This window comes from Glandiceps talaboti, chromosome 13 (genome assembly GCF_964340395.1).
Source record: "Glandiceps talaboti chromosome 13, keGlaTala1.1, whole genome shotgun sequence".
Lineage (NCBI taxonomy): Eukaryota > Metazoa > Hemichordata > Enteropneusta > Spengelidae > Glandiceps > Glandiceps talaboti.
The window spans coordinates 19,374,240-19,386,739 of record NC_135561.1 but is presented as its reverse complement, the minus strand read 5'-3'; the positions used below and the strand labels follow the sequence as shown (position 1 = coordinate 19,386,739).

Here is a 12,500-nt window from a genome sequence, read left to right as displayed (position 1 = left end):
AAAAAACAAAAGAATTACCTTAGATAATATCTATATTAGAAAATTTCTACAACTTGTTTTCACTCTAGGTCTCTCATTCTATGCAACTCTGTCCATTTCGCTTCGACAATCTATTTCAACACTTATCTCAATTACTCAGTCTGTTTGTTAGAAGATATATCGTGTCCACGTCGTTCCACCCTCACCTCTTCAGAGGGATAGATTGATGGATGATGGCGCCCCAATACGGCGTATCTTAATTACAACCCATCTGTTTTTATGCCCATCTGTTTCTTTCACGGTCTATCATCCTCCACGTTTACCACTGTCTTACTTCTGTTTCTTCGACCGTCCGTCCGTCCGTCCGTCCTTCCCCTCCCATTCTCCTCCTCCTCCTCCTCTCATCCCTTCTCCCCCTTATTTATCTCTTCCTCACATACACATATATATAACCACCGTCACCAAGCTACTGACACAAACACTGACCCCCTCCCCCCACCACACACACACTTACTTACTTGCCCCTTTAACATTTTTACTGCGGCCAGTAGTACGTAGTGTAACCTTACCTGCGACGTGTGTTATTCCACACTCCTCAGCTGGTGTTTCCATTGGTGGACAACAGACGAAGAGTGTGTAAAACACAACCATAACGATACCACCATTATCAACCTAAAAACGAAGCGACGGACAAATCAACGATTGTTTACGCATGTATGTTTTCCGAGGTCGACATAATTTTCTGCAAATGACTGATATGAAGAAATGAATTGCCAATGATTTTTGATTTTTGCAAGTAACTTCACAATCTATATAATCAATTCCAACAACGGATTGCATTATTTAATGGTTGTCTACTTTCTCTCAGAAACCCATAATCATAGGTAAAGTGCGAAAGAAATGCATACAAGTATATGAATTGATTATATATTATTAAAGAATAGATATAAGCAGGAACATCAAATAGGTCAATAAAGATAAAACACATAGTTGGAATACATGTACTAGTATTATTAGCGTGGCGTGATGGGGCGCCCTCACACAACGGTCAAACCCCTAAATTTCACAGCAGATCGGCGAGGGCGCCGGGAGCGACGAAGTATCTTACACTTTATTTTGCAGTCTAATAAATTGCACCTTAAACTTTCTTATAATCTTACCAATCTCAGGAGGACGTCATCGGGAACGTTTCTGGTATGACCACATAGTTCCCTGGCGCCAGAATGACTAAAAATGACCGGGGATTGTGCAATGTCAAGAACGGCATGCATGGTTTGGTGGGCGACGTGAGAAATATCAACCAACATACTAAGACGGTTCATTTCCCGTATCAAATCCTGAGATGGAAGGAAAATAATAATAACAATGATCGTAAACAATATTATCCAACACTATATAGTAAATGCATGACACTGAAGACATGTTGGGAACAAGGTCAAAATCCATAACGTTCGCTATGTGTCCATGCACACATTTCACTCTTTTAAATTTCTTTTCACTTCACAAGATTGTTCAGTATAATACAAGTAGTATCCCTGGCACAAACCTGTAATAACAGTAAAACGACTCTTTATGTCATTTATATAGAGCGTCCCAACACTACTTACACGTTTTAAAATTACTACCCCTAACACGGACCAATATTGACATAAGACCCCCTTCACACTTCCCCAACTCCACGGGGAGCAGCATAACATCCATTGCAACCTCTCATGATTAAATCATTCACATTCCATCTTCTATCCTATCAAGGTCCCTAGCCTATGTATGACACTGAATCGACTTGGGCACAATGATTGGTCCAAAGACTTTAGCCATGCAGATACGAACAGTGAGGCTCGAACCGGCAACTTGCAGATTTGAAGCCAGCCATTCTGACCATTCAACCATTATGACTCCAAGGAGAATTTAAGTAGTCTCGATTACCCAGATTCTCTCCGTTGATGGCTTTGGGGCTGAAGCCCTCAACGGCGATAGTCTGGGTAACCGAGACTCAGGAGAAAGCCAAACCATTGTCGTAAAGTCACAAGCCTTTTTGCGGCATCGTCGTAAAATACAAGCTTATTTACGGTATCAGTACAACACGTTCGTTGTGTCAGTGGAAAAAATACGCCATGGCCTCCGAACATCAGTCTTTCCTTGAAATATTGATCTATGATAATGTACATAGACTAGCAAAACTTTACCATCCATCATTTTTAATCGAAAATGAAAATCTCTTACTTTTCCCCATTCAGAGAGACCACCAAACTCTAAGTCATCTTCAACCAAGTTATTGTCAGCCCTGAAAAAATGACAAAGATAGTCACTGAAACATCTACTTTATCATACTTTTAAAACTAATAGTAATAATCAGTATACAATTATCATCCATGGTTTTATAATCTGTAAGGTATGCCTTGATGGGGCGCCCTCACACATCGGGTGGCGCGGCCGGTGAGGGCGGAACGACACGACGTATCTTATAGTCTAGGTTTTAGACTGTTTCGCCAATGTACCTCCCGAAAAAATCTGACCACACCACCAAAGAATTAGTACCCAATCATATATACTACTTACCAGGGGGTGTTACAGTTGTGAGTTATTGTCATGTATCGCGCTCCAAGCGCATGCATTGCTCGTAGGTTAGCGAAACTGCTATCGATGTGGTGTCCCCCTTCCATACCAATGAGACTGGCAATTTTGCCATCAGCATGGGCATCAAGTATACCTATTCATAGAAGATGAAACATGAACTTGAAGTAAATATACAAACTTATAATTAGAGTCTTTAAATCTTTAAAATTTAAATTAAAAATTAAAATAATTTTAATTAATTGTTTTTAATTAAATTTTTGATTTATCTTAAAATTATACAAGTTGTTTTTTTAAACTCTTTCAACCCGGGGTTTTACAAAAATACACGAGATCTCAATAAAACAATGCTAGTATATATGTTGACTAATAATCGAACGTAGTCAAATTTTCCTCTGGCTTTAATAGCACAGCTGATGGTGTTATAAGAACATACTTCCCTGGAGTATGCTTCAACTAAAGTAGAATACTAATGCTGTACAGATACCCCGGCCAAAAAGCCAAGAGGGACGTACCTCCCGTGTTAAAGAATATGAGTTATACACTCCCTTGTTCTGGGCTATATATTTAAAATTTAAAACTCAATTAAACACAGCTATCCCTCTTTCATGGTTTGACAGTCTATCTAACAGCTTTACTAGAGTAGTCGACAGAACTTTGAGAAACTTCAAATTAACTATTAGGTAGTGATGAGATGGCAGTTTGCCAAGTCTGACAGTTGATCTTAAAGGTATGTATTCAAGAGTCAAATAGTCGACCTTTTAACCGAATTACATACTTGTCGTTATAATGACTGACAGACAAGTTGATACAGTTACCATGGTTACGTTAACGAGCTGTTCTCAACGCTAAGATAGCAGTGTTTAACTTTAATTAGTATAAATGGTCATGAAATGTTGAATGAGCGCCAAAACTACCCATCGCGGATATAAGAGAAACAAAGTTCGTGACGTACTTGTCAAAAGTGATCTAAAGGGGAACAAAGGTGAGACTGATTATGTCTCTACCGACAAGAAAATTTAGTTCGATCACCCTAGCATTGTGGGGCCTCTCTAAAATAGAGGCATAAAAACAGGCAAATCTGGCTCAGAAAAAAACCTTTTTACTACTGGAACTGTTTTAACCAATTGTCACTTCCACAACTTAATAGTCTTTTAACTTGCCGATTTCTACAACGTTATTTTAGAGATGTCACGTGATGCAGGGTGGTATAAATTACCTTTCTGGGCTTCCTTCACCTTTGTTCCCTTTAGTTTGCATGACTAGATTGACGTTTTTTTACCAGCTAGAATATCACGAGACTCTAATTATCAGCGAGAACATCACGAGACTCTAATTACCAGCGAGAACATCACGAGACTCTACTACATACTGAAAGGACTGATTACACTAACTAGTTATCATCATAGTGACATACCAGAAATGATGTTCTTACCATGTTTTTAAACAGCAAGGAATGGAAAAAATATTTTTTTTTATTTCATCGGACTTCTGTTAACGCAAAACTTGGCAAAGCAGTTGTATCTATGTTTAACTTATATACAATAAACAGCTGTAACCCGCAAATAAGTGACGGGGGGAGAGAGAGAGAGAGAGAGAGAGAGAGAGAGAGAGAGAGAGAGAGAGAGAGAGAGAGAGAGAGAGAGAGAGAGAGAGAGAGAGAGAGAGAGAGAGAGAGAGAGAGAGAGAGAGAGAGAGAGAGAGAGAGAGAGAGAGAGACAGACAGACAGACAGACAGACAGACAGACAGAGGCAGAGACAGAGATAGACAGACAGAGAGAGATACAGACAGAGACAGACAGACGGACGGACAGACAGTCAGTCAGTCAGTCAGTCAGTCAGACATACATTGACTGGCGGACAGACATTTGTGTATGTGTGTTGGGGATAAAGTTTTCTTTGTGTGGGGGTGATGACATTTCAATGAATCCTGGGCAATTGTATAGTCGTTGTCGAACTTTAGTGAGACATCGTCAACTCGTATCAAAATTAGCCTTTTTTAACATTAAGCTAAAGGTTCCTAAAGGTAATTGGCAACTCAGTAGTTTACAATAACAAACGCCTTAATTGTCAAAAAAACACATTCCCCCCAAAAAATAATGATGCCGACAAACAGAAAACATTCGTCATATATTGGCAAGGATTGAATTTGTCCCAGATATATTGATGCTAATCTTGATACATGTCAACTGTCCATCCAATGAGACGGCTACATTATGACATTCAAAGATAATAAATTTATATGATCACCCTTTAGTAGACATGACTGTCAACACAAGTAGTTGCGACATTAATTCTCTTTCAGAATACCAAAAACACATATAGCAGACGTTTCCCCTTGTGAAAGATTAAATAGTTAAATTTGTTTGCATGTTAAAGATGATAACCAACTAAATCAGTGGGTTCAGGTAAATTTTGTTAAAACAGACAATAGAATAAAACGCAAAGGGGAGCGATAAGATACCAAATGAACAAACAGACAGACAGACAGACAGACGTACAACTAGACAGACAGACAGACAGACAGACAGACAGACATACTAACCTTGTCCCGTTGTAACCAGTTCGAATACACCACTGTACTGCTTTATGTATCGTATTGTTACATCAATCTGATCTAACGTCTGACGTACAGCGTCCACGTATTGAGTATCACACGGAATATATACAGACCAAAACTAAGTAAAAATGAACGAAACAGAAATGAGACATAGTAATGATAGTGTTATCTGTCACCGTAATGTATTTCCATATTTGTTACGTTGAGAGCCCCAACCGTAGGAAAATCTACGCCCGGATCAAGCAATTGCAACAGAAAGAATCAAATGTGTGTGTGTGCGCTTAAAAAACAATTACGCTTCTATTATCGTAACCTAATGCTCGGTGCTGTCACCGTAATGTGCTAATAAATGGACAGATTATACCGATTTTTTTGAATACAAAAACCGCTGAGGCAATTATTAACGAAAGATTTCCGTAATAAATACAATAATCTACCTACGGATTATATAATATATGTTCTAAAGTAACATATATTATCGTAAGGGCAGTCACCTTAACAAAATAACTTTGGACAGACACAGCAGCATTGTCTGTTTAAAAAAAAATGAAGCATTTGTTTTTGTATATGTAAATTGAAAATTAAATTGTACCTGGCCACCAACAATACCATCTCGAAGTCTTCGTATATCAGTGTGAGTAGGCAAATCGTCCCACAAATTGACGTCTGACAATTGATTTTTCCATCTACGACGCATTTGACCGGGAAGATCGTTGTGCCTGGAATACACACACATATTGATATCTAAAATATACTTTTTATGATTACTTTGAATCAAAATAGCGTTCGGGGCAAGTCCAAAAACTTTATCATTTATCAAAAGTAGCAAAGCATAAAATCAACTAAGATGGAGCAGGAGGACAATCAGAGATTCATTTAGTTGTGTTTACAATATTGATGATGATGATGATGATGATGATGATGATGATGATGATGATGGTGATGATGATGATGATGATGATGATGATCGTGGTGGTGGTGGTGGTGGTTGCGGTAGTGGTGGGTGTGGCGGTGATGATGATGATGACGATGATGATGGAGGTGGTGATGATGGTGGTGGTGGTGTGATGATGATGATGATGATAATGATGGTGGTGGTGGTGGTGGTGGTTGTGGTAGTGGTGGTGGCGGTGATGATGATGACGATGATGATGATGGTGGTGGTGGTGGTGATGATGGTGGGGTGTGATGATGATGATGATGGTGGTGGTGGTGGTTGTGGTGGTGGTGGTGGCGGTGATGATGATGATGACGATGATGATGGTGGTGTGATGATGATGATGAAGATGATGATGATGATGATGATGATGATGATGGTGGTGGTTGTGGTGGTGGCAGTTGTGATGGTGATGATGATGATGATGAAGAAGATGATGATGGAACACCTGAAGAGGAACTAGATTTTACTACTCCGTATACACACATCATCATCACGACATGAACGTACTCGACCTCGTGAGTCGTGGTCATCTCCGACTCTGAGTAAAGCTGATACATCGATAGATCATCTTATCACAATCCAGTTTATCACATCTTTGATAACGTGAATTGCATTTTAAGTATTGTAACATGCTTCCAACATGTTTAGATAAGATAATATTATCATCAGAAGCACCTCAACTTCTGAATATTTGAGAGCACTTTATCTGTGTTTACTTGGCTTGACGTCACGCGTTTATCTGCTGGGTAAATAAGATATGAGTATACAACGCAGGGTAAATGTCAATGAAATCTGAAGACCTAGACACAGAGTGACCGACTTTTAAGTGTTTTTTTTTTGTTTACTAATAAACCTACTAGTAGATGGATGAAAGAACCTAAACTTTAGGCAACAGCATAGAGACAACAACAGTTGCGTAAATTTAACAGCGGCAAGTCCAGTCTCAACAGAAACAACAAAGTGCGCAACGAAAGAACGCGCTGGCTATTGAAGATGGCATTTTAAATGATTGATTTTCCATACGCCATGCACAATAAAATTGACTCATCTTATTCATATATTTGATTAATAACTGGCATGTTTTTTTGACCTTTGAACAGGAAAAAGATATTAAATGAATGATGATACCAAAGAAGGCCATAAAAATGCCATAAACATAGTGATAAATTGGAGAACCTTTAAGCATACCTGCAAACCTGAAGGTCAGAAAGGGCGTACGCATTTTACACGGTTAGTGAACTTCTTGCTCGCATTTCGTGATCATGAAATATATCGTTAAATTGAAAAGAGGTAACTTTTCAATTTGAACAATTTGTTTTTATTTTACACGAAGTTTGAAATTAAAAACGTTCAGCAAATTAATATGTTTTTGTTGCATCTCTATTGGTGCAGCGAGAAATAACTCGACTGGGGCTGGGGCTCACCCCCGGGGTTCACCTACGGAACGCCCATATGCATATGGTTATCTCAAACACCAACCACAAGTCCGAGCTCAAACTTGCCTCTGCCGTAGTGGTGTTACAATTTATCGTGGAAAGAAAATGAGAGATTTTGCTCCAGTTTAACAAATTAATGTCTCTATGGACTCACTTTTCATCTAAATGACCACACAAGAAACCAAGTATATCACTTTAGCAAGGTAAACTCCAGTTCAAAACCATTTATTAAATTGAAAATTTGGGTTTTTAGGTTTACCTTGTTTTAAATTAAGATTCAGAATTTACTTTTCAGGAGACACAACTGGGTGATTTCAATACTTTGACCATTGTGTGCGTTCCATGCATGTACATGGTGGATCTTGTTGAAATTGTTGATACGTCACAGTTCTTGATAACTAATAGAGGGTTTGAATTCCAAAATAGACCCGCTGTCCAGTAGGAAAGTTGATAATGATGACTAGGACATTTCAATCGTAATGTAAATGTTAGGTTTAATGAAAATGAAAGACTCTGATTCAACGCGATAAAGGCAACAAATATGCAAGTGACTTAAAAGATCAAATTTGATTTAAAATCAACTGAAAGAAAAACATACATTTGCCTAAAAATTAGATTCAATCATTTAATGATCGCCTATGGGTGCGGATCCCAAAATCAAAATTTGATTTGATTTATCGTGTATACAGCTAAACAAAAATACGTTGTCTCACAGGCGATACAATACTGTTCATTGTAACAAAATGATCCAGTTACAGTCAGTACTTTTTTAAATCTCCATATCGACAGTTACATTTTCAAATGTCATTGCGTAGATTCTCTTGCCTTGAAATCAGGAATTATTCATTTTTGTTAAGATGACGTCATCCAATATATCTTATTGCAAGCAAATAACGACACAGTATATAAGGGGTTTGAGGAGAAAGGTATTGTGCGACAAGCGGGGAGAAGTCGAAAATGATAAAGTTAAAGATGAAGAGCAAGTGACGTAGTCAACTTTGCTAGTAGATGGAGTAAGTACATTAGTTTTATTTGGTATCTCAATGACGTTTTACCGACTCACGTTTGAGGTACAAAAAAAGCACCAAAAGACATACTTTACTAACTTTTTTTACCATTGTATTCCAATTTCTTAACATTTTTCGTGATCAGTACCATAATAGTAAAGTAATATTTTCTTTCATTTAGAATTATCTGATTGTTTTCTATATAGTATTACTTGTCTGATAAACACAAACATGGAACTTACCCATCGACAAGGGGGACTCTTCTCATGATTTGTTTAGCGTGTTCCAGATGGTCATCAGGAGTCACTGTTGGTGTTTCGTCAGAACTACTATTCAAAGCGATTGGTACCGCGATAGCTACTGATACTAAAATGGCCAAAACTGCAATGACAATAGCGATGGAAAGATACTTCTTTCGTTTAGAAGTACTACCCCACTGCATTGATGATGATTCAGAACTTTCTGAGAATTCCATTTTGCTAAAATGCTGTCTTTTTGTCTGTTTTCGATTCCCACAAAAACGAGTATAAAGTGCGCGTTGAACCTTTCCCTGTATAACTAGCTGAGTACTGTCTCTTCAGCTCGCTTGACGAGTTGTGAGAAACATAAGTGTAATACTTCCGTTTTATCTAACGAAGGTGTAATAAATATCAATTTATCACCCTTATCCATGGTTTAGAACGGCAACGCCTTTAAAGTATACATCTAACCATAGACCCTCCCCTAATTCGTGCTACAGGGCTATTGAACTCGCCCCCTCAACAATAATACTTTGCGAGTTCGTTTTTACGATGATGGGCTGTAATTGCAGACTTCAATGTAACAGTCTCTGTAAATTTGTGTGTGACTCTTATCTTGTCCATATTGTTTGTGTGTGTGTGATCTTTTGGTCTGTTTTTGTCCATCCGTGGTGGATGTGTGTTGGTTTGTGCATCTTGCAAAATGTTTCATTGGAAGAACACAGTGGTAGGAATTGAATACAACTATATAAAAACAAGCTACTGGCATCCACCTGTCCCTATACTCTTTAGTCTATAAGTATTTAACGAGCTCAGTATGCTTTAAACAAGTTAACACCAACATTCAAGGTATGGTTGTGATGATTTAACTATTAGAAGGGTTACTGCCAAAATGTCAGCCATTTTGAACTTTGTTGTACTGAGGACAATTTAGGGAGCCTTCAGTAATTACAAGGGGGCGGGGCGGGAGGAAATCAATCCCTGTTTGTGGCATAAAATGTATCCCTCCCTCAATTTCCTTGCTCTAAAATATGACCCTCTCCCTGTTCAAATATGTCCATGACAAACATTTTTAACAACGCATCCCTGTGGCATGTGTGTTAGAGCTCAAATTAGTAGTCAGGCGGACCTGGATTTGAATCCCACTAGAAACAGGGAATTTTTCTGTAGGAAGATCCCACCACATTGATAGTTTTTAAAGACATTTGTTGTTTCCCACTATTACCGCCACTGTGAGTTTACGTTCGTATTCCGAATTAATAATAGTAATTTGGATTGAATTGGCCGAGCTGAAGGCCAGAACTCCCAATGGGCACACAACTGACAACCTCAGGATAGAAGTTAACATCCCCAGTCACATTATCCCCAGGATATTTGTATGCTGTGAGACTTGCTCCTCTCCTCACACCACAACTAACAGTTAATTAATTGATTTCACTGATATGTTATGATATGATTTTACAATGGTGGCAGTGGTGGGACATAGTAGAGGTAGGATGTGGCAGCGGTGGGATAATGGCAAAGTTAGATAAAAAACGAGTCCATGTAAAATGTGACCCTCCCCTAATTTCCATTTTCTAAAACATTTCCCTCTATCCCCTGAGGACTTATTTGTAAAAATTACCCTCCCCATTCCCCGGCCCACCCCCTTGTAATTAGTGAAGGTACCCTCCCTTATCTTAACGTTACAGACCACCCAAAATCTAAACAAAAATAAATGTTGTTTTTCCAATTTTTAGTTGGAAGAAAGGCCAGTACCAATGGAAGCTTGATAGAAATCTGGATGCCCGTAGTGTTTTCTGATCATAGGAAAAGTGAATAAAATGGAATTTCCAAAGAAAAAGGACGTGGATATTTTTGGAAACTAGTTTTCTGTTCGTTTGTAGTTTACATAAAACTGTGAAGGATTTGGTGATGGCCGACTACAAGGGCCGAATACAGAATTAAATAACATAACGTTACTATCAATAAAACAGAAACACAGTTGAAATAGTTTGTGAATATTCATAATTTTTAAGTCTCAACATTAAATCCATACATATTAGCTCCAAATCCTTTGAAGGTCAATGTCGGGTTAGGCGTAAAATTAGGTGTGAACAACGACAAACTGTCTGGTATAAGTTATTGTTAATAAAGAGGTTCGATCAAAAGAATTACTCCATCTAAACCCAACGGCTGCAATGATAACAAAAAGACCATCGAATTCAAACATTTGGGTTAACAATTATATGGGTAGGGTTTTTTTTGGAATTTTTGCATAAGTATATAATTGTAAACTGTCTGCGACATCCAGCCTACATTCTGACAGCCACAACAGTCAACACCCAAAATATTAGCTTACATTTGTGGCATCGAACAATTAATAAAACAGAGTGAGCAACTGAGATTAGAACTCTTCACATAATGACAAAATAATCAAGGGCGAAGCAATTAAATGATTGATAATGGACTGGAAAAAAACCACATTCCGATCATGCAGTCAATTGATAACGCATAAAGTTGTTTGTTTTGAGAAAAGTCGGTCACACTGTCAACTCGTCTGCGTAGAGATAATATCGTGTTTATTTATGCTGTTGTAGTATAATCAGTTCACGGAAACAAATTTAAAAGTACGGTCATCCGCACTTGATGGACAAGATTTATCTTTGGATAAAATGCTTCTAAAAAATCAATGAAATATAACGATTTTAGTAAAGGGATCGTGTACTTCGCTCCGCAGTAAGATGTGACTAAAGCGACGTATTTTGTTTATATGGCGTTACTATAAGAAGTATGACGTCATTGCATATATGGGTATTTTGAATATTTATCACCAACACAACCTACAGTTAGCGATCTTTGTCCATGACGTTTTACACAATAGGCATCCAAAGATATTTCACAATTAATTTACTCAAATCAGTCATTTCTACTCAACAAGGCAAAGTACGAGGATTATTTACGTATTCCAAGAGCCAAACACAGGTCGGGTCAATTTACTATAAAGTATATGCAGGTGCGAAAATATGGAATAGAATACAATTAATATCAGGAACATCCACTGCAGGTCAGAGTTCAAACGGGAGTAAAAAAAAATCTACAGTCGGTTAATTTTGTACTTTAGATTGGAAGTATTTACTTATTTTGTTGTTGTTGTTGTTGTTGTTGTTGTTGTTGTTGTTGCTGTTGTTGTTGTTGTTGTGTGTGCATTGTATGTATCTGTAAGTTTTGAGGATTCCAGATTTATTATATCATATTGGATATGCCCAGATAATATTTATTGTCAATTGTCAAATGTATTTATAAAGCTGTTGGACTTGATTAGTTGTAAGACAACTATTTCCATCCCCCCTTCCCATTAGCTATTGATATACGTATTTATCTGGTAAATATAAATGTAAATGTAATTTGTAATTACTATATATTGTTGGGAATAAATTAAATTATTATTATATTATTATTGTGATGTCACAAAACATCTGAAGTTTCTGTAGGAGTCCTGACGTCATTGGACACATGGTTTTACTTAGAAATTGTCTGATGTTTAAACTTGATAATTATATTACAAATTCAATATTTCATCTACTTGTACGCAGATTTATGTATTGTCAATTCTGACGACACACTTCCTCCTAGCAAAATTCCTTTCTAAAAATGAAATAGACCGTCAGTAGCTACTAATATGTTTTATCACAGTTTGTTTGTGCCTATAAACCAAACACCTTGAAGGCGGGGGTCATTTATATCCGGGCGATCACGAACAAACTATAGGGTTGGGTTTGATGC

At 37.7% G+C, this 12,500-nt stretch overlaps 1 protein-coding gene across 1 annotated transcript in view; it reads right to left on the bottom strand.

Moving 5' to 3' along the window:
• The window catches only part of LOC144444383 (dipeptidase 1-like), an 11,620-nt gene extending 2,649 nt beyond the window's left edge, over nt 1-8,971 (bottom strand). The window contains exons 1-7 of the mRNA XM_078133797.1: nt 8,739-8,971; nt 5,706-5,832; nt 5,099-5,231; nt 2,539-2,689; nt 2,203-2,263; nt 1,140-1,316; nt 549-651 (exon numbers count right to left, since the gene is read on the bottom strand). Of these exons, the coding sequence (XP_077989923.1) occupies nt 549-651; nt 1,140-1,316; nt 2,203-2,263; nt 2,539-2,689; nt 5,099-5,231; nt 5,706-5,832; nt 8,739-8,971 (985 nt within the window). The remainder of the gene's footprint in view (nt 1-548; nt 652-1,139; nt 1,317-2,202; nt 2,264-2,538; nt 2,690-5,098; nt 5,232-5,705; nt 5,833-8,738) is intronic.
• Between the last annotated feature and the right edge of the window lie 3,529 nt (nt 8,972-12,500).